Raw genomic sequence first — 24,767 nt, 5'->3', positions numbered from 1 at the left:
GGGTATGAGGGAAGGTGAAGATGGCAGAAGAGATTATAGAGAGCCTCTGCGCATAAAGCAAATATAGAGGCAAAGAAAGAGATCAGGGAGAAATGAGAGACAGCTCATTTAGTAAGGCACACTTCCTACCATTTGAGAAGTCTTGGGTTTAAACCCCCAGCACCACATGGGAGCACAAGGCATCATGGGGAGAATCTCTAAGGATGGTAGAGTGGAACTGTGGTGTTTTATTTTCTTTGTGTCTCTCCCTATATGTCTGAAATAAAAATAATTAAGTAAACCATGACCTGGGCATGGTGGAATAGTATATGCTTGAGTTCCCTTCACTATAAAAAGAAAAAAGAAAAACAAATCCAAACAAAAAGCTCAAACTTTAAAAAATATAGACTAGGTTAAGGGAAATAACATAATGGTTACACAAGGTATATCTAAGGTTCTGGTATCCCAGCTTGAATCCTTGACACCACCACCAGCCAGAGAACTGAGTAGTGCTTTGCTGAAAACAAAAATGACCAAAAAGAGCTGGGGGGAGGGGAGGGGAGAGAGAAGAGAGAGGATAACAGGAGCATATGGCCATCAGAGAGAAACAAAGAATTGCAGAAATAAAAACATGAAACCTGGGGGCCAGGTGGTGGCACACCTGGTTGAGCACACAAGCTACAGTGTGCAAGGACCCAGGTTCAAGTTTCTGGTCCCCACCTGCAAGGAAAAAGCTTCAGGAGTGTTGAAATAGAGCTGCAGGCATCTCTTTGTCTCCTTATCTACTCCTCCCCTCTCAACTTCTCTGTCTCTATCCAATAATAAATAAATAACATCAAAAATATGAAACCTTTGATATGAAGAGAAGAAAACAGAGAGGAATGGTTTAAGAAGAGACTATACGGAGGGCTGGGCAGTAGAGCACCAAGGTAAGCGCACATAGTACAAAATGCAAGAACCAGGGCAAGGATCCCAGTTGAAGTTCCCAACTCCCCACCTGCGGGGAGGTCGCTTCACAAGCAGTGAAGCAGGTCTGCAGGTGTCTATCTTTCTCTCTCCCTCTCTGTCTTCTCCTCCTCTCCCATTTCTTTCTGCTATATCTGACAACAGCAACAACAACAACAGTGAGGTGTGCTGGCACATAATTTAGGAAAACAAAATTGTACCCCTGAGATAATTACAGTCTTGTAAAACAACTTTATTCAGTTAAAACAAAAGTAAGACAGCACAGATATCAACATTTATGTATAAAGAATGAAGAAAATAAAATGAAAGAGAGAGGAGAAAATAAGTAAGCAGAAGAAATGGACAAGGATGGGAAGGGGAAAGGAATGTGGAAAGGGAAGGAGAATTATGACCAACTTGCCAGAAGCTCCCAGGTGAAGTTAAATTCTGGAGGTCTGTGTTATGACGTTGCACCAAGACTTCTTGAAAGAGTTCCTTTCAGGGATCAGGGAGACAGTGAAGTGGTAGCATCAGAGAGATCCCAGGTCCTTTTTTTTGTTTTTTTTCTTCAACCAATTTCCCTCTCTGTCTGTCTCTATCTCTGTCTTTCTCTCTCCCATCTCATTAGCACTAAAATACAAAGACAAATGGGTCTGATGCTTTCTCCCATAATGCCCCCAATGTTGTCCGATGGCAAATGACCAGAATGACTGAGATGTTTCAGGCTCTGTCTTTGCCACCACCAAACAAGAGCTGGCACCGCATTGGTCAAAAGAATAAGGAAAGATATAAAACAAAGGGTTCTTGTTTTCTGTTAAGGACACTTCTTCATTCACCTTTCTTTGGCTGGGATCACCAGGTTAGTTAATTAATTCACTTCTTCCCTTTAGACAGACTCTCTGGCAGAGATGAGGAGAATGGCCAGGAAACAGGATGACAGCAGCTCTACATGTGACGGATAAGACTTTAGCTTCTACCTGATGTCTCTGCTTTGTTGTCTTGAGGCCCCTGACTGCTTCCATTCTCATTTAATGGTTTGGGGCTTAAGTTATAGACCTGGATTTGAACTCTGGGTGGACACATTTGCTTGTGGTGAGACATAATCTATGCTCCTCTGTTCCCTCCTTCTCTGGGTCTCTCAGCTAACTCACTCAGAACAGGAAGTTAATAATGACAGTGCACCCTTTGATACAAACCACTGTGAACTTTTTAGAATTTTGTTTCAAAGGGATTGATTTCCCTCCGCCCCTCATTGTCTTGTCATGTACAATTGTCATAAAATGCATACTTGTTGATAAAAAATATAACTTGTGATAGTCAAGGAAACACACCACAACACACAGAAGCACCCAAGCTTAGCTTTCTCTCGTGCCATAGCTCTTCCCATGTGGTGCTAGGGTTAAAGTTCATGGCAGGATATGAGCCTTACCCAGTTGAACTATCTCCCTGGATCCTGGAATGCCAATCAGAAGAAGTGGATTCATCCCTCTGGCAACCAGCTCTATCCCCATCTCTCTGACAGACTTTGACAGTAGCTCTGAAATTTGCATCCAGCTCTGATAAACTCAAACCCAGTCCTCACACCCATGCTGCATGGAACAATCCAAGGCCACTCACCTCTGCCTCTAAGCAGTGCCTCCTCTATCACATGCTCCTGTTGAGAGACTCATTGTCTGGAGAGATGTCTGCTTATTGGGTCCAGTCTGTGACACAAGAGATACAAGGCATGCAGGTCCTTGGCTTGAGGCAGTGTGATCCTGCCCATGGGAGTGGACAGAGATCCCTGCTGGCATGAGCTGTGGTGCTCACTGGTGAGTGACCAGGGAGGCTAGCACAGCCCCCATCTTCATGTGATCATCTTCATAAACATTTACCCTGCACCACCACCAAGTGCAAGGCAGCAACCATGATGCAGGGTTGGAATGTGGGGAGGAAGTCCTGAGCACTGCAGGGACCAAGCCTCTGGTCCTCTCCCTTCTCTCCTAAGGATGGGCCTGCTTGGTTCTGTCTACTCACCATGCCTCTGAGCCCTAGGCTTCTTGATAAGGTTTTCAGCTGAGCTGATGCTAGGAGGAAGCTTACAGCCAACAGAACGTTCTCTGTGGGAATAATAGGGAAGCAGGGGTAGGGGTGGGGTCTCATGAGACTTGAGCACATTGGTGTTGCTGCTCCTTGGAATAATGAGACAGCCTCTGTTTGAAGAGGCACATTGGAGACAAGATCTGAGTGAAGATCTGAGTGTAGCAAAGCCCTGATGGCTTCATCTTGATTCTCTGCTGGTGCTGGTCTCTAGGCTTTTTCCTTCCTCCTGGGATTGTCCAAGAAAAGTGAGATCACAGAAACAGCAAAAGGGACGCATCCCAGATGAACTCCAGTTAATACAGGCTGGGTGGCTGGCTAGGGTTCTAGATAAAGCATTTATTTATTGTTTTAATTTCACATTAAAAATTTATAGCTATTTACCAGACTTTAAGAGGAGAGGGTATATTTCCACATCGCACCTGCACCTACAACCAAAAGTCTGTGCTCACAAGTTTTAGAAACAGTTTATTTGCTTTTTTAAATTTTTTTGTTGTGCTTTGTTTTGTTTTATTTTTGCAAGTCCATGAGTTTCCGTTTTCTAGATTCCACATATGAGTGAAACCATCTAATAGTTGTCTTTCATCTTTTGTTTTGCAAAACATAATCAGCTTTAGTTCTATTTGTTTTGTCCCAAAGGACATAAGATTATCTTTATTTTTGATTGCAGAGTAGTAATCCATGGAATATTTATCCCATAACTTCTTTAGCCAGTCATCTGTTGATGGTCATATAGGCTGCTTCCATTTTTTGGCTATTGTAAATAATGCAGCTATAAACATAATGGTGCATATGTCTCTTGAAATAAGTGTTACAGTGAGAGCATTTACTTGGAGATTTTGCCCCTCTTCTCAGAGCCAGAGTTTGGAGAGTAGGAGAAATAGGGAATATGGGGTCCTGGACCACAGCAACCTCCTGTCCAAATACTCCTGTGCTATCTATAGAAGTTAGGGAGTGTATCTGCTTAAATTAGGGGTAACTAGCCTATAACTGAAGGCAGGACCCAGATTGTCACATCTGGGGAACTGTTTAATTTGGTGGGTAGTAAGGAGATAAATCCACTGAAAATGAAGGGAAAGGTCATATGGTAGAGGAGTAAGCTCTCTGATAAACCGAGTCACAACCTTGGAGTTTAGACTTTGTGGCTACTCCCAGACAGAAATAAAGATAGAGTAGGATCAAGCAAAGCACTGGAGACAGTGACTATGACCTTGGGGTCTAGGAGGATAGTAGGGGGTTGACCAGACTTTTTCTAAAAATGAAAAGATAAAAAAACTAATCCAAGATAAAATGTGTTTATTTTTATCATCATATAGTATGTGAAACTCACATTCAGGTCTTTGGAGATGGGTGGGGCACATGCAGACAAAAGAGATCTTGTCTTCAGATCCTGATCATCTAAGTTACTTATTCAGATTTTTCTTTCTTTCTTTCTCTCTTTCTTTCTTTCTTTTTTTCTTTCTTCCTTTCTTTCTTCCTTTTGTTTTTTAAACTGGTGGGATTAATGGTTTACAGTAAATACAGTTGTTGATACATGTATAAATTTTCTCAATTTCTGCAAAACACTATCACCCTCAACCTAGGTCCTCCTCCACCATCTTGCACCAGGACCTTGAAGCACTTCTTGAATACCCTCCTCCATCAGAATCCTTCTTTTGGTGCAATACTCTAAATTCAGTCGAAATTCCACTTTGTGTTTCCTCTTTTTGTTTTTATTTCTCAACTTCTGTCTAAGAGTGAGATCATCCTATATTCTTCCTTCTCTTTCTGGCTTATCTCACTTCACATGATTCCTTCAAGTTCTATCCAAGATGAGGTAAAGAAGGTGAATTCATCATTCTTAATAGCTGAGTAGTATTCCATTGTGCATATAGACCAAAACTTGCTCAGCCATTCATCTGTTGTTGAACACTTAGGTTGCTTCCAGGTTTTGGCTGTTACAAATTGTGCTGCTATGAGCATAAGTATACACAAATCTTTTTGGATGGGTGTTGCCGGGATAGCTTCGCGGGTGGGAGAGAGAAGACCAGGAACTCATGGCTGAGCGGGAACGTAATCCAATGTTCTGTTGATCAGAAAAGAATCTGCCTTTATACCTTCTGAAGTGGGAGTGGCAGGTTGGAAAAAAGGAAATGACTAGGAGAGGGTGCTGAGCAGAAAACGAGCATGAAGGTAGCATCCCTTTCATCTAACCAGTGAGGATTAAACCAATTCCCTTGCAGGCAGGGCAGGTCTCAGACAAGACAATGATTATGTAAATAGACCACAGTGTTAAGCAATGCAAGGGAAGCTGGTGTGATGACCAACACAGATATAAACAGAAGAAGAATTAGCCAAAGGAGAAATGATGACCAATAAGGTGTGTTTGGTTCCTTAGGATAGATCCCCAGGAGAGGAATTTCAGGGTCATAGAGTAGGTCCACTTCTAGGCTTTTGAGATTTCTCTGTACTGCTCTCCACAGAGGTTGGACCAACTTACATTCCACCAGCAGTGCAGGAGCATTCTCTTACCCCCACAACTCAAACATTTGTTGTCACTATCCTTTCACACGATAGTGAAGTGGCATCTCACTGTTGTCTTTGCATGTCTCTGACAATCAGTGATTTGGAACATTATTTTCCATATGATTACTGGCCTTTTGGATATCTTCTTTGGTGAATATTTTGTTCATATCCTCTCCCCCATTTTTGGATGGGGTTATTATTTTATTTTTCCTGAGTTTGGTGAGCTCTTCATATATTTTTGGCACTTAGCCTTTTGTCTGATGTATGGCATGCAAAAATCTTCTCTTATGTGAAGTTCAGTGGGTTAAGTACACATGGTGCAAAGGGAAAGGACCAGCATAAGGATCCTGGTTCGAGCCCCCTGCTCCCTACCTGCAGGGAGAATGCCTCACAAGTGGAGAAGCAGGTCTGCAGGTGTCTTTCTCTCCCCCTCTCTGTCTCACCTCCTCTTTTGATTTCTCTCTGTCCTATCCAACAACATCAATGGCAACAATAACAACAACAATAAGGGCAACAAAATGGGAAAAATGGTCTCCAGGAGCAGTGGATTCATGGTGCAGGCACTGAACCCCAGTGATAACCCTGGAGGCAAAATAAAATTAAATTAAAATAAAAAATAGAATTAAAATAGAGTAAAAAAAAATCTTATCTTACTATGTATGGAGTTTCTTTGTTTGGATGGTCATTTCTTTTGCTATGAAGAATCTTTTCAACTTGCTATAGTCCCACTAGTTTATTTTTGTTTTTGTCCTCTTTGCAGTAGGAATTGTGTCATTGAAGATGCCCATAAAATTTGATGAAAAAGAGTCCTTCCAATATTTTCCTCTAAGTATTTGATATTTTCTGGTCTAACATCCAAGTTCTTGATCCATTTGAAATCTAATTTTGTGTGTAGTGAAACGTAGTGATTCAGTTTCATTCTGCATGGTTCAACTGAATTTTCCCAGGCCTCTGTTGAAGAGACTTTCCTTTCTCCATTTAATAGTTTGTGCCCCCTTCTCAAAAATTGGATATCCATAGATGTAGGGTCTAATTTCTGGTCTCTCAATTATACTGCACTGGTCAGTGTGTCTAGTTTTGTTCCAGCACCAGGCAGTTTTTATTACAATCGCCCTGTAATATAGCTTGAGATCTGGGAGTGTGATGCCTACAGTTCTTTTCTTTTCTTTTTTCCTCAAGTTTGCTTTGGTGCACAGGGTGGGGGGGGGGGAGTAGATAGCCCAATGGTTATGCAAACAGACTCTCATGCCTGAGGCTCCAAAGTCCTAGGTTCAATCCCACGCACCACGATGATTGTAAGTATTTTATGGTTCCAGATAAATGTTTGTAGCTTTTGTTTGATTCTGTTAAAAACATTAGTGGGACTTTGTTGAGGATTGCATTAGATTTTTATATGACTCTGGGTAGAATAGTAATTTTAATGCTGTTAATTCTTCTAATCCATGAACATGGGATATTTTCCACTCTTTTGTATCTTTTTCTATTTTTTTTTTCTGAGTAGTGACATAATTGTCATTATACAAACCCTTCTCTCTCTCTTATTATGTCTATAGACATTTTACTGGTTTTTTTCCTGCTATAGTAAATGGGACTGATTTCTGGATTTCTTCTTCTGACTTGGTGTTTACAGAAAGAAATGACATAGACTTTTGTATATTAATTTTGTAGCTTGAAACCTTACTATATTTCTTGATTATTTCCAGGTCTTTCTGCTGGATTTGTTAGATTTTCCTATGTATACTATCATATCATCAGCAAATAGTGACAATTTAACTTCTCTATCAATTTATATCCATTTAATTCCTTTCTTGTGCCTAGTTGCTATTAAAATTTTATGTGAATGGAGACATAGTAGCTGCTATAAGTACTGCCAGTAATGGGATCCAGGGCCTCATTCAAGTTCTCCACTCTAATAAAGGGGCCATCTTCCTGGTCATAATTTAGAATGTTTTGTAATGAAGTCATTGTTTGAATTTGAAAGGCTAAAGGAAAAAAAAAATGCATTACTTGAGAGATGAGTTTCACAGCAAAAGAAACCACCACCCAAACAAGGAGATCCATTACAGAAAGGGAGATCTTTACATGCCATACATCAATCAAGAAGCTAATAACCAAAGTAAATAATTAGCTCACCAAACTCAGCAGAAGCAGCAACAACAACAAAATGACCCCATTCAAAAATGGGGAGAGAAGATGAAAAGCATATCTACCAAAGAAGATATCCAAAAGGCCAACAAGCATATGAATAAAAGTCTCCAAGTTATTGATTTAAGGAGAAATGCAAATAAAGACAACAATGTTTCTCACTCCTGTGAGAATGTCATACATCAGAAAACGTAACATAACAAATGCTAGAGAGGTTGTGGGGACAAAGGAACCCTCCTGCACTGTTGGTGGGAATGTAAATTGGTCCAACCCCTATGGAGAGCAGCCTGAAGAACTCTCAGAAGCCTAGACATGGACCTATTCTATGACCCTGCAACTCCTCTCCTGGGGATCTATATACACAACAGAATACTACTCAGTTATTAAAAATGATGAATTCACCTTCTTCACCTCATCTTGGATGGAACTTGAAGATATCATGTTAAGTAAGATAAATCAGAAACAGAAAGATGAATATGGGATCATTTCCCTCACAGGCAGAAGTTGAAAAACAAGATCAGAAGAGAAAACACTAAGCAGAACGTAGACTGAAGTTGGTGTATTGCACCAAAGTCAAAGACTCTGGGGGCGGGGGTAGGTTCAAGTTCTGGAACATGATGACAGAGGAGAACCTAGTAGGGGTTGTATTATTATATGGAAAACTGGGAAATGTTAAGCATGTATAAACTATTGTATTTTACTCTCAACTGTAAACCACTGATCCTCCAATAAAGAAATTTTAAAAAATGCTGGAGAGGTTGTGGGGGGCAAAGGAATCCTCCTTCACTGCAGGTGGGAATGTAAATTGGTTCAACCCCTGTGTAAAGCAGTCTGGAGAACTCTCAGGAGCCTAGAAGTGGACCTACCTTAAGACCTAGCAATTCCTCTCCTGGGGATCTATCTTAAGGAATCAAATACACCCATCCAAAAAGATAGGTGTATACCTATGTTCATAGAAGCACAGTTTGTAATAGCTAAAACCTGGAAGCAACCCAGGTGCCCAACAACAGATGAGTGGCTGAGCAAGTTGTGGTCTATATATACAATGGAATACTATTCAGCTATTAAGAATGATGAATTAACCTTCTTTACCTCATCTTGGATGGAGCTTGAAGAAATCATGTGAGGTGAGATAAGCCAGGAAAAGGATAAACATAGGATGATCTCACTCATAGACAGAAGTTGAAAAACAAGAGCAGAAGGGGATAAACAAAGCGGAAGTTAGATTGGATTATTTTGTACCAAAGTAAATGACTCTGGGACAAGGAAGAGTGTCCATGTCCTGGAACAGGATGGTGGAGGAGAATCTAGTTGGAGTGTTAGAGTGTTATGTGGAAAACTGAGAAATGTTACACATGTACCAACGACTGTATTTTACTGACAACTATAAACCATTAATCCCCCCCCCCCATAAAGAAAAGAAAAATTGAGATGCATTTTTCCCAGAGGGAGCCATCTGGGGTTACACTATAGTTATTTTGGCATATGTACCTTTATAAGGAAGGAAGGAAGCTTCCAGGGACCCCAATAAAATTGTGTTGTCTCTGCTCAGTCTGCTCTATTATTTCCTTGGGACTCTTGACTTGTGTCTTTGCACAGCCAGACTCAGTCCCCTTGTATACACTGTGCCAGCCATGTATTCTAACTCAGTCTCTGGTGCCATGAGCTAATATTGACACTGTTACAACTGCGAAGGATGCCCTTTTTCTTCTGCTTTTTGACATAAACCCAACCTCAGAAGGCTCAATAACTACACGGTTGGTTGGGACCTGGCTGGGGAAAGATGTGCTAGTGTGGAGGATAGCTGTGAGTGAATGGCAGAGACTACTGAGCAAGCCCTTCTCCCTTGTGTTGTGGATGAGGAGAGAAGAAATGATCCTAGGTGCTTGGATTATTTTTTTTTCTTGAAATGTACCAGGAACTTTGTTGTTGTTGTTGTTTTGTTTTGTTTTATTTTGTTTTGTGATGTCTTCTGATTCCCAAAGCTCCACATTTCTGTTGGGATTCTTCAATCACTTGCGTCTCTCTCCACCCCTGCCCTTCACCAGTGGTTTTTCAACACCTCCTTGGAGATTTTCACTGCTGGCAGAATTTAGAGAGGAGGATGTTACCAAGACGACTCATGGATGAGTCAGGGGATGGGTGGCCATCTGTCTGACAGTGTTCAGGAATATGCTGCTCTTGGGCCCCCTGACAGATGGCCTTGTGGGAGAGCAGCAGCAGCGTGTAGGTCAGGAGTGGGAAGGGATCTTCACTTTCCTGGTGGTTTACTCTGGAGGTGACCTGGAGTACTGTGAAGTCTAGCTGGTCTGCTTGCCTGGTGGTGTGTCAAGGAAGGGACTCAGTATAACTGCTTGGTGTGTGAACTGCTCAGTTGTGCTGTCTGAGGGACTAAAGCCTGTGAGATTCCCTGGATAAACAGTGGGCTCCAGTTTAGGCTGTTTTTCCTCCTCCTCCTCTTCTTCCTCATTCTCCTCTTCCTTCTCATTCTCTTCCTCCTCATTCTCCTCTTCCTCCTCCTTTTCTCCTCTTCTTTCTCCTTTTCTTCCTCCTCATTCTTTCTTCTTCCTCCTCCCCTGCCTATTTCTCCTCCTCACCCTCTCCTATTTCTCTTTCTTTATCATATTCTTCTCCTCCTACTTCTCTGTCCCTTTATCCTTCTTCTTTTCTATAGAGACTGAGAGAAATTGAGAAGGAAAGGACAGAGAAGGAAACACACTTGGAGCATTACTTCACTGTGTGTGAAGCTTACCCTCCCCAACAAATGGGGACCAGGGGCTTGAACCTGGGTCCTTGCACATGGTAATGTATGTACTACACCGGATGCTCCACTACATGGGCCAAAGCTTTGTCTTCTTGGTGTTGGGTTGCCTATTTTATGCAGTAAACTTCATACACTTTATTTGTCAAACTTTGCTCTTCCTGAATGTATCAAAGCAATAGAAAGCTTTTTCAAGATCATCCCAAAGTTCCAGTATGGAAGGGGCTGCCCTGACCTGAAAGGTCAGAGCGTGAAGACAAACAAATCCTTGGTTTGTGATTTTCTTCTATGTGGTTTATTTTCTTTCGTTATTGTTATTTATTTATTTATTATTGGATAGAGACAGAGAGAAATTGAGAAAGAAGTGAGAGGTAGAGAGGGAAAGAGAGAGACACCTGCATATTAGATGTCAGGCTCAGGCAAAAACTAGTAAAGTCACGGGCCCTTTGGACTATACCTAAAATAGACCTACTAGCCATTTCCAAAACAGAGACTCCAAATCTTCATCTGCAACATTCCAACCTTTGGATTCATGATTAGCCAAGGATTTGTTTGGCTTTATATGTTAACTCTTTTTTCAGCCACCCACCAGTTTCCAGATGCCAACTGGACTTCCCTGGGCAGACGACTCCATCAATGTGTCCCGGAGAGCTCTGCTTCCCCAGAGCCCTGCCCCACTAGGGAAAGAGAGAGACAGGCTGGGAGTATGGATTGACCTGACAATGCCCATGTTCAGTGGGGGAAGCAATTACAGAAGCCAGACCTTCTACCTTCTGTATCCCACAGTGTCCCTGGATCCATACTCTTACAGGCTTATAGAATAGGAAAGCTATCAGGGAAGAGGATGAGATACAGAGTTCTGGTGGTAGGAATTGTGTGGAATTATACCCCTCTTTTCCTATGGTCTTGTCAGTGTTTCCATTATGTAAATAAAAATTAAAAAAAATAAGAGTGGACCTAAAATGAGTGCAACGTAGAATGTTCCCAGTTGTCCATGAACTGTGAGCTTAGACTGACAGGGACTCAGAGCTCACAGAGACTCTTGTGCTAAATGAATAGATACAGGCCAAAGGTCAAATCAATGAGGTAAATAGTAAATATTTATATGCTTTCCTCATCCTCTCTGCCCAAATCAAACTTTCTTGCCTTTTTCTCTATTCTGACACCATCTTTCCAGACAATACATTTAGTCTACCTGCAGGCTGTCAAGCTCAGGCAAAAATTACTAAAGTCATAAGCCCCTTGGAACATACCAAAAATAAACATCCTAGCTTCTTCCCACATAAAGAAACCTAATTTTGTCTGCTTTATCCCTACCTCTGGGTCCCTGTTTATTAAACTGCTTGTCCTGCTTTATCTCTTAATGACTTTCAGCCACCAAGTTGCAGACACTACAAGTACTCCACCCTGATTTCCCTGGGCAGATAATCTCACTAGTGTTTCCCAGTCTCACCTTAAAGCCTTACCCACTAGGGAATGGTAGAAACAGGCTGGGGGTATAGATCAACCTGCCAATGCCCACATTCAGCAGAGAAGCAATTATAGAGGCCAGACCTTCCATCTTCTGCACCCAAAATAGAATTTTGGTTCATACTCCCAGGGGATAAAGAATAGGGACATTTCAGGGTGGGATGGTAGCAGCAGTGGGTTAAGTGCATATGGCACAAAGTGGAAGGACTGGCATAAGGATCCCAGTTTGAGCCCCTGGCTCCCCACCTGCAGAGGAGTCACTTCACAAATGGTGAAGCAGGTCTGCAGGTGGCTATCTTTCTCTCCCCATCTCTGTCTTGCCCCCACTCCATTTCTCTCTGTCCTATCCAAAAAAAAAATGACACCAATAACAACAACAATAATAATAACCACAACAACAACAAAACAACAAGGGCAACAAAAGGAGGGAAAAAAATGGCTTCCAGGAAGAGTGGATTCATGGTGCAGGCACCAAGCCCCAGCAATAACCCTGGAGGCAAATAATAATAATAACAATAATAATAATAATAATAATAATAAAGAATAGGGACGTTTCCAGTGGAGGAAATGGGATATAGTACTCTCGTGGTGGAAACTGCATGGAATTATACCCCTGTTATCTTACAATCCTGTTAATAATTATTAAATCACTAATAACTAATAAAAATTAAAAGGAAGGAAAAGAATTAGTGGGGATCTCCCTGACATCCTCAAATGAGAAGCTGGGGATATAGGGAATGGATGGGTCCATAATAGACTTCTTTTTTTTTAATATTTATTTTATTTATTTATTCCCTTTTGTTGCCCTTGTTGTTTTATTGTTGTAGTTATTATTGTTGTTGTTGTTGGATAGGACAGAGAGAAAATGGAGAGAGGAGGGGAAGACTGAGAGGAGGAGAGAAAGATAGACACCTGCAGACCTGCTTCACTGCCTGTGAAGCGACTCCCCTGCAGGTGGGGAGCCGGGGTTCGAACCGGGATCCTTATGCCGGTCCTTGTGCTTTGCGCCACCTGCGCTTAACCCGCTGCGCTACATCCCGACTCCTGACTTTTTTTTTTAAAGAATTTATTTATTAATGAGAAAGATAGGAGAAGAGAGAGAGAAAGAACCAGACAGCACTCTGGTACATGTACTGATGGGAATTGAACTCAGAACCTCATGCTTTAAAGTCCAATGCTTTATCCACTGAGCCACCATAGTAGACTTCTTAAGGCAAGCCAGCCTCAAGAGATGATGTTCTTTCTACTTTGGCAGCTCTTTAAGCTGAGATTCTTTCTACCCTCTTTTTCCTTCTTCCATCTTCCTCTCTCTGCTTTAACACAGTAATATTACACTCACATACTATCTAGGAAATCCATAATCCAAGAACCAGAACTCATACTTTCAAAGAAATCTAAGCAAATTTAATGTGGTTCAAATATATTTAAATGTAAACGGTAATGCCTGATATTTTTATCCTTATAAACATTACCTTAAAATATGAATACAGGATTTTCTAAGGAAGCCACAAATCCCAGCATACCAAAGGAAAAAAAAGACACTCAAATGTTCACTGCATAAAATGGAATGTTTTAGTACAAAAACTCTATAAAGTATGACTATCGTAAACTTGATTTATGAAGTCTTTTACAGTGCGACAGGTTTTCTGAGAGAAATATCTCTATTTTTAAAAACATGGAAAGAGCTCAACTTTATTCAAAATTAAAGGACAAACTTTGACAAGATTTCTGGCTTTGTTTTGAAAATACTGAAAATTTAGTAAGATTGGAATAACAAAATAGACCACTTTGTGGGCCCCCCATAGGACCTTGCCCTCAACTTGGATCAACCACAGTAGAGAATGTTCCATCCTCCGAAGGGAGGATGGACAACAGACTCTATGCTACACTTGAGGAAGATGGCTCGATATTGGGGCAGCTTGGAATGTTCCTACTCATGACCACAGAATGTGAGCTGAGATCTACAGGGATGCAGAGGTCACATAGGCTTCTAAGTTGAATATGGGCCCCAGATCACATCAAATAGATGGGGTATTACAGTCAACAATATTTTTACCCCTTTCCCATAGTAGGTAGCTACTCTCTTCCCTGATTCAGCTTTCTATCCCTTTTCCAGTCATGACATCATCTCTCCAGACAATAACTTGGATCCATCTGCATATCAGATTTCAGGCTCAGGGGAAAAAATAAAACAAAACTAGTATAGCCACAGGCCCTTTGGAATATAACTAAAATATGCCTACTAGCTATCTATAAAATGGAGTACCCCCCAACTCTTCATCTAAACTATTATAGTATTTAAGTTCATGATTGGTCAACAATTTGTTTGGCTTTATATGTTAACTCTCTTTTCAGCCACCAGGTTCCAGATGCTAGCAGGATACCAACCAGACCTACCTTGACAGACAACCCCACAAATGTGTCCTGGAGCTCCACTTCCCCAGAGCCCCACCCTAAAAGAGAGACAGGCTGGGAGTATGAATCGACCTGTCAACGCCCATGTTCAGTGGGGAAGCAATTATAGAAGCCAGACCTTCTACCTTCTGCATCCCACAATGACCCTGGGCCTATACTCCCAGAGGGTTAAAGAATAAGGAAGCTATCAAGGGAGGGGATGGGATATGGAGTTCTGGTGGTGGGAATTGTGTGGAGTTGTACCATTCTTATCCTATGGTTTTGTCAATGTTTCCTTTTTACAAATAAATAAATAAATAATTAGTAAGACTAGTAGTCATATTTCAGACAATGTGCTGAGAATTGAGCAGTGTATATGATAGACACGGTCTGCTTCCTCTAGACCATATGTGGTGAAGACTGATGTTACCATTAGTAATAAAAACATGCAGGGCTGACAAGTAGCATAATCAAATGCAGAAGACTTAGGTGCCTGAGGCTCTGAGGTTCCAGGTTCAATCCCCTGTACCACTATATGCCTGAGTTGAGCAATGCTCTAATATATATAGATCCTTTCCCTCTCTCCCATTCAAATAAATTAAAAAATAAAAATAAAAACATGAAATTACCATACATGATGAAAACATATATATGCATTCACTCAGCAACTCGCATAATTACAAATAGAGGTTCATCTCGAGGAAGAAAGCTATGAAGTTGTCTTAGGTATGGAAGTGAACTTGGGAAGAAATCTCGCAAAGATATCTGGGCAGAAAGGGGGACTGAGTTGTGTTGAAGTTGCCACAGAAATTTCAATCCTACAGGTAACCAGCCCTCCAGAGAACTCTAGAGTCAGGATGACCTTCTAGGGTTTTCCTGAGTTGTGTCAGCAAACAACATACAGGATGACAACTGTATCCACAGGCTACTGAGTGTGGCTGCCTCACGGAGGAGTTATCATCTTGGAGATGCATCTCTTTCATTGAGGGCATATAATGGGGGAGAGATTCAGCTGTGAAGTGGGGCAACAAAGGCCTGGATAGGGCATCTGGGAAAATGCACATAATATTTCCCAATTTAACTGAAGAGAACTTAACGGGGAACGCAACAAGTTTTCAGAGTTTGGATAAAGCATAGACAAGAGAGTAGACTTGGTAACTGGGTGGTGGCGATCCTGGTTTAAGTATACAGTTTCCATTCACAGATATCTGGGTTCAAGTCTCCACTCTCCCACCTATAGTGGTTAACTTTCACAGTAAAGCAGTCTTGCAAACATCTCTGTTTTCCTCTTCCTCTCAATTTCTCTCTGTCCTATCAACATAAGTCATGTTTAAAAAAAATATTTAAAAAAAGAGCAGACTTAGTTTTTGACATAATAAAAACCTCCTGAGATTTTGACTGAATTTGTAGTGAATCTACATGATTAATTTGGAGAACTGACAAGCAAATAAAAATGAATCTTTTGATTCATGGGAATAGAATAGCGCTTTGTGTATTTAAGTCTTCCTTATTCTGCTCACCAGTGCTTTACAGTTTTAAGTGTATAGGTGTGCATATATTTTGCTAAATACATCCCCTAGCTTTTCATGCTTTTAAATGTTTCTATAAATTATATTTTTATTTCCTATTTCTCATGTTTACTGCTGGTATATGGCAAAACAATATATTTTTTACAGATCGAGATTTTATCCTGTGGCTTTGAAATAACTAGTTCTTGAGCTTGTTTGTGGACTTCTCAAAATTTTCTACATATAGTATTGTGACATCTGAGGATAAATAATTTCATTTCTTTATTTCTTAAATTGTTTTGATGTTATTATCTTGTTACATTAACTAGGATTTAAGTTCCATGATAGTATTAGGCATTTTTTTAAAGAAAACACCTGTAGCACTGCTTTATTTTACCAGGTCCACCAATACCAGGTCCCGTGCTCAGAATTTTAAATCAGTGGTTGTTGATTGTCAGATGCTTTTTCTGCCTTTCTTGAAGCAATCATGTGGTTTTTCTCCTTAATTCTGTTAGCATGGTAATTATAGTAATTAATTTCCCAGTGTTAAATCAATCCTTCATTTTTGGAATAAAAGCACTGATTTCTTATGAAATTTTATTTTCCTTGGAGATTGCTGGATTTGATGTTTTATTATTCTCTTAAAGAATTTTGCATCTATGCTTACAAGGAGTATTGAGTTTTTATGGTATCTTTGGTATCAAAGTAATCCTGTTCTTTAAGATACATTGGGCAATGGTCCCTTCTCGTTAAATCTCTAGACTTTGTGTAAGATTTGTGATATTGCTTATTCCTTAAACTTGTGATGTAATGCTCCAAGTATATTTTTCTAGGTTTGTATCAGTGTGATAAAGTTTTTTTCTAAAGATTTGATTTATTTATTCATGAGAAATGATAGGAGAGAGAGAAAGAACCAGACATCATGCTGGTACATGCGCTGCTGGGGATTGAGCTTGGGACCTCCTGCTTGAGAGTCCAAAGCCTTATCCACTGCACCACCTCCCGGACCACAGATTAAATTTTTTTTAACAATTAATGTCATTAATGTACCACGTATAGGCTTTAATTGCCTTGTTTCTTATTTAGTTAATTATGGAAGCTTTTACTTTTCAACATGTTTTCATTTTTTTCATGTTTTTCATTTATTTCTCTTATATTTTGATCTTCAATTAAAAAATAAAATAAAGTCATTGGTTGCGGCTATGATGGGCAATGGATCTTCTCTATTACATGATCTCAATATTACATTTCAATAAAAAGTCTTTAGAATATAATTTGGTGCCAATATAAGTGTTAACTTCAGTATACTCACATCTTGACTTACAAATCCCAATTCTAGGAAGTTATTCCAGGAATATAAATGTGTTTGAACTTCTGCGTGTCTAAAATAATTAACAACATCATAATTCCATAGTGAAAAAGGAAGGACTGCAAAAACTGGTCAGTAGAGGGTTAGCTGGAAAAGAATATAATATACATGTGATATAATACAATGTATAAAGCAAGGGTAACATATTGAGGTAGGAATGTGTTTTTTTTTCTTTTTTAAAATTTCTTTATTAGGGGATTAATGATTTATATTTGACAGTAAATACAGGAATGTGTTTTTTAGGAGTGAGAAAAGATCATTGAACGTATTTTCCAGAATTTTCCTTCAAAACAAAATGTAGGCAGATACTTAAGAAATTTCTGGGGGGGTGGGAGTGGGTGGGAGGAATGGGTCACAGTCTTTTGGTAGTGGGAATGATGTTTATGTATACTCCTAGCAAAATGTAGACATATAAATCAGTAGTTAATTAATAATGAGAGGGGGAAAATCAATTGTATGTCTCAAAGTTTTTCAAAATACAAACTGAATCTTTCTAATATATAGGCTGTGTATTTGATATGCGGACTCTCTCAAAAGCCTAGACCAAGTAGATTAGAAGCATCCAATAGCACAGATATATACAAGATACTGGATACTGTACAGCAAACCATAACAAAAGGACTTTTCAAAGTTAACCCAATTAACAAATAATGTGATGATAACAGTAACTATCGATTGTCTTTTTGAACCCTAAGACAGCAGGAACCTCACATCTCCACTATAGAGCCCCCAACTTCCCCCAGTCCTGGAACCCTTGGATAGGGCCCACTTTCCGGTATGCCTCTCCCAATCCATACCAAATAATATTGCATCCGCCGATCACAACCTAACCAACGCAACGATTGCCACCTCAACATGCTTCACCTCAGACTGTGTCCAGAGACTTCACGTGTGGAATGACAACCCTTTAGCTTCATTACTCGGGTGAGACCTTTCCTTTTATAGTACACTCTAATTTCATCTCAGGTGGTTCACTTTCTAACAAAGTCCCAAAACCTAGATATACAGCAGTTTCTGTGAGAGAGAGCTTATGTTCACACGTATCCATAAACTACTGCAAAATATATACCTGAAAGCAGAAGTACACTAGAGTTTGCAGTGAGTACCTCCCTACCACTTCCTCTCCACTATTCCAAGCTTTGGGTCCATGATTGTTCAACAATTTGTTTGGCTTCATATGTTAACTCTCTTTTCAATCACCATGTTCCAGATGCCTTCAGGATGCTGGCCAGGCTTCCCTGGATTGAAGACCCCACCAATGTGTCCTGGAGCTCAGCTTCCCCAGAGACACACCCTACTAGGGAAAGAGAGAGGCAGACTGGGAGTATGGACTGAGCAGTCAACGCCCATGTTCAGCGGGGAAGCAATTACAGAAGCCAGACCTTCTACCTTCTGCAACCCTCAATGACCCTAGGTCCATGCTCCCAGAGGGCTAGAGAATGGGAAAGCTATCATGGGAGGGGGTGGGATATGGAGATTGGGTGGTGGGAATTGTGTGGAGTTGTACCCCTTCTACCCTATGGTTTTGTTAATTAATCCTCTCTTAAATAAAAAAATTAAAAAAAAAAAGAAAAAAGAAATTTCTGTAAATTGCAAGGCAGTCTGGTCGTACTTGGGCCATTTGAGAAACTGGAAGGAAGATTATATTGACATTCTCAGAATATGTAGGTATACCTAAAATGAAACCCCCCAGATCCAGATAAATGTTTTGTAACTCTCATTTGTTCTGTCTCACTCTAGCACCAAGCAGATTTCAATTTCCACTTTGTCAGTTGTCCCAGGTTGTAAATATAACTGCGTACATTAGGCTGTCTGTATGTTCCTTCTACTTGCAAGGCCCTGGCTGGCAATCAGAGCCATGCCTTAGAAACAAATGACTGCAAGTATCTGGCTTGCAGCGCATACATAGACACACATTGTCAGATGACACATAACTGGGGAGTGTGGCTGGAAACGGAGAGCAGGACCTCTTTCTCCACAGCACTGTGGAAGGCCCAAGAAAGCTAGGAATAAAACAGATAAAGGCCAGGTGGTGGCAGCATATCTGCTCCATTCATTGGGGAAACTGACGATCCTTCCTAGCAGACTGAATCCACATGGATCCCAGTCACTTTTTTTTTTTTTTAATTTTTTATTTAAGAAAGGATTAATGAACAAAAACATAAGGTAGGAGGAGTACAACTCCACACAATTCCCACCACCCAATCTCCATAACCCACCCCCTCCCATGTTAGCTTTCCCATTCTCTAGCCCTCTGGGAGCATGGACCCAGGGTCGTTTAGGGTTGCAGAAGGTAAAAGGTCTGGCTTCTGTAATTGCTTCCCCGCTGAACATGGGCGTTGACTGGTCGGTCCATACTCTCAGAAGGCTAGACATGGACCTTCCATATGATCCAGTAATTCCTCTCCTGGGGTTATACCCCAAGGACTCCATAACACCCAACCAAAAAGAGGTGTGTACTCCTATGTTCATAGCAGCACAATTCATAATAGCTAAAACCCAGTCACTTTCAAAGCCAGCAACAGGCAGCTCCTGACAGCTTTTAACCTGACCTGTTGACTGGCTACGGAAAAACTGGCAAATGCTAGAAGAAGAAGGGGTGAAGCAAGGCTGCAGGTATCTCTCTCTCTCTCTCTCTCTCTCTCTCTTTCTATGTACCTCTTTCTCTCTCAGTTTCTGTCTCTATCCAATAACTAAATTAATTCAATAATTTTAAATGGGTAAAGGAGTCATCACGCTGTGTGGGGGATTTTTTTTTTTTTTTTTGTAAAGTCAAGGCTTCAACTAGTCTAATATGCAGACTTTTGGAGACCCTGGTATATATTTTTTGAGGTCCACTGTGGCATCTGCTATTGAGGATAGGGGCTGATTATGGATGCAAATAGCTAAGATGATTTTTGGAAGCCTCTGGGGGTAAGGGACAGAAAGGAGGATGGTTTTAGAGTCTGAGAAAGCTTCTGGAACTCTACACTTGGGCCTCAGGGAAAGGCTGTCCTACTATCTGATGATTGAGATGTCAAGTTTTCCCACTACAGGCAGACATAAAGAAGTTCTACAGCTTAATTGGTCAGAAACAGGAATAAGTAAAAAAGTTTGTTGTTCTCTCTCCAGACTGATTGCATAGGGACTTCTGAACTTGGGCTAATTAAGAACAGGTACCTCTGTGACTAAGTCCCCATGGAAAAGAGGAGGTGGGAGGGAAGAAAGAGGATGAGAGGAAGTAAGGGAGAAACCCTTAGTTCCCCACAACACTGATACTTAGGGATTTTTTTTCCTCCTAAGTTCCTTCTAACCAACAGTTCCCTTCTTCTTTCTTTCTTTTCTTTTTCTTTCTTTCTTTTCTTTTTTTTTTTTTTACTGGTGATTTAATAATGATCAACAAGATTGTGGGAAAAGAGGGGTACAATTCCATACAATTCCCACCACCAAAGTTCTGTAGCCCATCCCTTCCATTGGAAGTTTCTCTTTTCTTTATCCCTCTGGGAGTTGAGTCAAAATTCTTTATGGGATGCAGAAGGTAGAAGGTTGGCCTTCTGTAATTGCTTCTCCACTGGAAAGGGGCATTGACAGGTTCATCAATACCTCCAGCCTGCTTCAGTCTTTCTCTAATTGGGCAGTGTTCTGGGGAGGTGGGTTTCCAGGACACATTGGTGAGGTTGTCTGCCCAAGGAAGTCATGGTAGCATCTGTAACTTGGTGAACTTGGTGGCTGAAAAGCCTTAAGCTATAAAAGAGAACAAACTGTTTAATAATCAGGAACCCAAAGGTAAAAATACAGCAGATGAGTTTTCTTCCTGTTGGAAGAAGCTAGGAAGTCTATTTTCAGTATATTCCAAGGGGCCCTTGACTTTACTAATGTTTACCTGAGCCCACAGCTAACATGCAGCCCCCTTCTTCACCATAAGCAGGGACATCAGTGAGTTCATCTGGTCCTGTGCATGACTTGGCAGTCATCAGGCAGGAATGAAATCTGTCTGAGTCCTGAAGAGTGTTAGAAGCAGCCATAAAGCCCTTCAGTAGATGTGTCTTCCAAGAATTCTTCACTGCAAATAGAAGGGCAGGCAAACATCTGGGTGGGAAGGTCTGAGCTCAGATGCCTTTTAAACAAGGACTGAGAACCTGAAGCTGAGCTCATCTCCAGACTCCCTCTACACAGCAACCAATTCTTCACTTCTAAACCAGCCTCGGGTAAGCACAGCTTTCTGTCATCAACCAAAGTCCTTCTTTCTTCTTTCTTGTTGTTTTTTTTTCTTTCTTCTGTGATGGTTGTGAAAAATAATGGACGAGTGATGCTTGTGAAGAAACGGTGACAAAAGCATACTGCTGAATCTCTCAGAGATATTGAAGCTGCTGAGAGAGTCTGGAGGTCCCATCAGGAAGGGAAAGGAGAAAGGGGAAAAAGGCAAGGTAAAGCAAGAAGGGAAATTAAGAATAGTAGGAGTAGGATAAAGAGGATGTGGCTTGTGAAGTGTTTGTCACCAGGAATCTTGTTTTTGTTTTATTATTTATTGTATTTGATAATATGTGCACTTAACTGAGCACACCATTGCCTGGCCCTGGAATCTTGTTTTAAACCATCACAGAAAGGAAAGCAAATCTGGAAAATACCAGAGAGGGGAAAAAAATAGGACACTTGGAAGTAGTAATAGGTGTAGTTGTGACTTAGAAAGAAAGTGAAGGATATGGGCATTGATAGGTGGATCCATACCCCCAACCTGTTTCCATCTTTCCCTAGTGGGGCAGGGCTCTGGGGAGGTGGGGTTCCAGGACACATTGGTGAGGTTGTCTGTCCAGGGAAGTCAGGTTGGTGTCATGGTAGCATCTGAAGCTTGGTGACTGAAATGCATTAAGATACAAAGCAGGATGCATTGTTTAATAATCAGGAAACTGTCTTGCTGCTGTGTAATATGATTTCCAAACCTGAGGAAAATAGGGATGTTGGTTTCACATTTATTGCCTCATTTCTGCTGCCCCATTGCAGTGGGTCTCTGGAGCACTAGGACCTGTGGAACCCAACCTCCACAAGTCCCTACTTTGAACATCACTTGGATGGCTATTACACCACCTGCTACCCAAGAGGAAGGGGACAACCAGCCTGAGGGCTGAGAGGGCAGTTTCAGCTCTGGGGAGTTGCAAAGGTCTTTGCTTCTGTTCTCCGTTGAAAACATGTTCATCAGCGGGTGTGGGGGATGGAAGATATTATTGGAGAAGAAAGGGTCTTTAGCTGCTCCAGCCAGATCTCCTCAAGCGGGATTTTGAAATGACAGCACCTGGCCTTATCAGAGCAGAGTATAAAGATCGCTCACCTAGTGCTGAGAAAGCTCCCCATCTCTCTCTGTCTCTCTGTCTCTCCCTTCTTTCCTTCCTTTCTCCTTAGTTCTTTTTAAATTAAAAATACATTATATTTATTTATTTATTGACTAGATACTGCCAGAAATAGAGAGAGGAGGGGGGAAATAGAGAGGGAGAGAGAGACAGATCACCACTGCTTCACCACTCATGAGCTTATATCTTGCAGCTGGGGACCAGAGGCTCAAACCTGGGTCCTTGAGCACTGTAACATGTGCATTCAACCTGGTACAGCACCACCCAGCCCTTTTCTTTCTATTTTTCCCTTTATTTCCTTTCTCTCTCTCTCTCTCTCTGTCTTTTTCTTCTTTCTTTCTTTCTCTCTCTTTCTTTTTTTCCTTCTTTCCTTCCTTCCTGCCTGCCTGCCTTCCTGCCACCAGGGTTATCAGTGGGACACAATGCCTGCATGTTGAATCTATTACTCCTTGTGGCTATTTCTTTTTATTCCCCTCCCTCTATCTTTTATTTGATAGGACAGAGAGAAATTGAGAGGAAAGGTGGAGATATAAAGGGAGAGAGAAAGAAGAAGAGTGACACTTGCAGCACTGCTTCTCTGCTTGAGAAATTTTCCTGCATGTGCAGGCTGGGTCCTTGTGCCTGGTAACATGTGTACTCAGTGAAGTACACCACTGCCTGACCCCCTAATCTGTCTTAGTTTCCTCCTGATTGCAGGACACATGGAACAATGTTCCCTCTCCTCTGAAGTCCTGGTTTCACAGGCAGTGGATGATGAGTAACCACTCCGGTGCCACTGAGTTCTGTCTGCTTGGCTTCCCTGGCTCCCCAGGCCTGCACCTGGCTCTGTTTGTCATCTTCTTCTCCTTCTACTCAGTGACATTCATGGGAAACACGGTCATCATCTTAATCGTCTGTGTTGACAAACGCCTGCAGTCCCCCATGTATTTCTTCCTTGCCCACCTCTCCACCTTGGAGATCTTGATCACATCCATCATCGTCCCCGTGATGCTCTGGGGCCTGCTGCTCCCGGGGGTGCACACTCTCTCCCTGACTGCATGCATCGCCCAGCTCTTCCTATACCTGGCCGTGGGGACCACAGAGTTTGCCCTGTTGGGGGCGATGGCAGTGGACCGCTACGTGGCCGTCTGCAACCCTCTGAGGTACAACATCATCATGAGCAGCCGCACCTGCGTCTGGGTGGTGGTCCTGTCCTGGCTGTTTGGGTTCCTTTCCGAAATCTGGCCTGTCTATGCCACCTTCCAGCTGACCTTCTGCAAATCCAACGTGCTGGACCACTTCTACTGTGACCGAGGTCAGCTGCTCAAACTCTCCTGCGACGACACTCTTTTCACAGAGCTGGTGCTCTTCGTCATGGCGGTTGTCATCATCCTCGGCTCTCTGGCACCAACGATCGTCTCCTACACCTACATCATCGCCACCATCTTCAAGATCCCCACAGCCTCTGGCCGGAGGAAAGCCTTCTCCACCTGCGCCTCTCACTTCACCTTTGTCGTCATCGGCTATGGCAGCTGTCTGTTCCTCTATGTCAAGCCCAAGCAGACACAGGCCGCCGAGTACAACAAAATCGTCTCCTTGCTGATTTCTGTGGTCACCCCTTTCCTGAACCCTTTCATCTTCACTCTCCGGAATGACAAGGTCAAAGAGGCCCTCCGAGACAGCCTGAAACGTTGCTGTCAGCTCTTCAAGGACTAACTCCTCCCCCAGCCGGTTTTAGATGGTCAGGTCCTTGAGGTGGGTTATCCACTAATCTGTCTCCTCTCTTTCCCTTAAAATCATCCTGCGGTCTTATTGATCATTATTAAATAGATTTAAAATATCATAAACACAAATAACACAAATCAGGCCATGGGATGAGAAGCCAGGTCCAACTCAAGCTGTTACCTGTATGCTGGAATCTTTCTGTTGAGCTGCTGTTTGCTTCCACTGTTGAACTCTAGAAAGTCTATTTCTGTGATGGAAGAGGACCTGGAAGAAAGAAGTGTGCATTGGGGGGAAGGTTTTATTCATCTCCATATCAGCTGTCTCTGAAAATGTATTTGCTGGGAGAGGACAAGAGGGGAAGGTGTGTGAGATAGAATCATGGTGTAATCAGAGCACCGAGGGAAAGATATTCACTTTTTCTCTCCATTAGCTATTGTCTTTTCCTGTGTGTGTGTGTGTGTGTGTGTGTGTGTGTGTGTGTGTGTGTGTGTGTGTAATTTCTTGACAAGATGGCCAGACACTTATAAAATATTCTGAGGCTCTTTTTTATCTCTCTGTCTGTGTATGATATGACCTTGAACCAC

General features: G+C 41.6%; 1 protein-coding gene across 1 annotated transcript; it reads left to right on the top strand.

Moving 5' to 3' along the window:
* Window positions 1–23,229: 23,229 nt before the first annotated feature.
* LOC103112826 (olfactory receptor 9A4) lies at window positions 23,230–24,174 on the top strand. Its single transcript, XM_007522308.2, has one exon. The coding sequence runs from the start codon at window positions 23,230–23,232 to the stop codon at window positions 24,172–24,174; it is 945 nt and encodes a 314-aa protein (XP_007522370.2).
* The last annotated feature ends 593 nt before the right edge of the window (window positions 24,175–24,767 follow it).

Source organism: Erinaceus europaeus, chromosome 8 (genome assembly GCF_950295315.1).
Source record: "Erinaceus europaeus chromosome 8, mEriEur2.1, whole genome shotgun sequence".
NCBI lineage: Eukaryota > Metazoa > Chordata > Mammalia > Eulipotyphla > Erinaceidae > Erinaceus > Erinaceus europaeus.
Note: the sequence above shows the minus strand (reverse complement) of the source record. Positions and strands in the feature narration are given on the sequence as shown.

Excerpts from the sequence above, each read along its gene's own strand:
- LOC103112826 (XM_007522308.2), top strand. The coding sequence starts at position 23,230 with ATGATGAGTAACCACTCCGGTGCCACTGAGTTCTGTCTGCTTGGCTTC.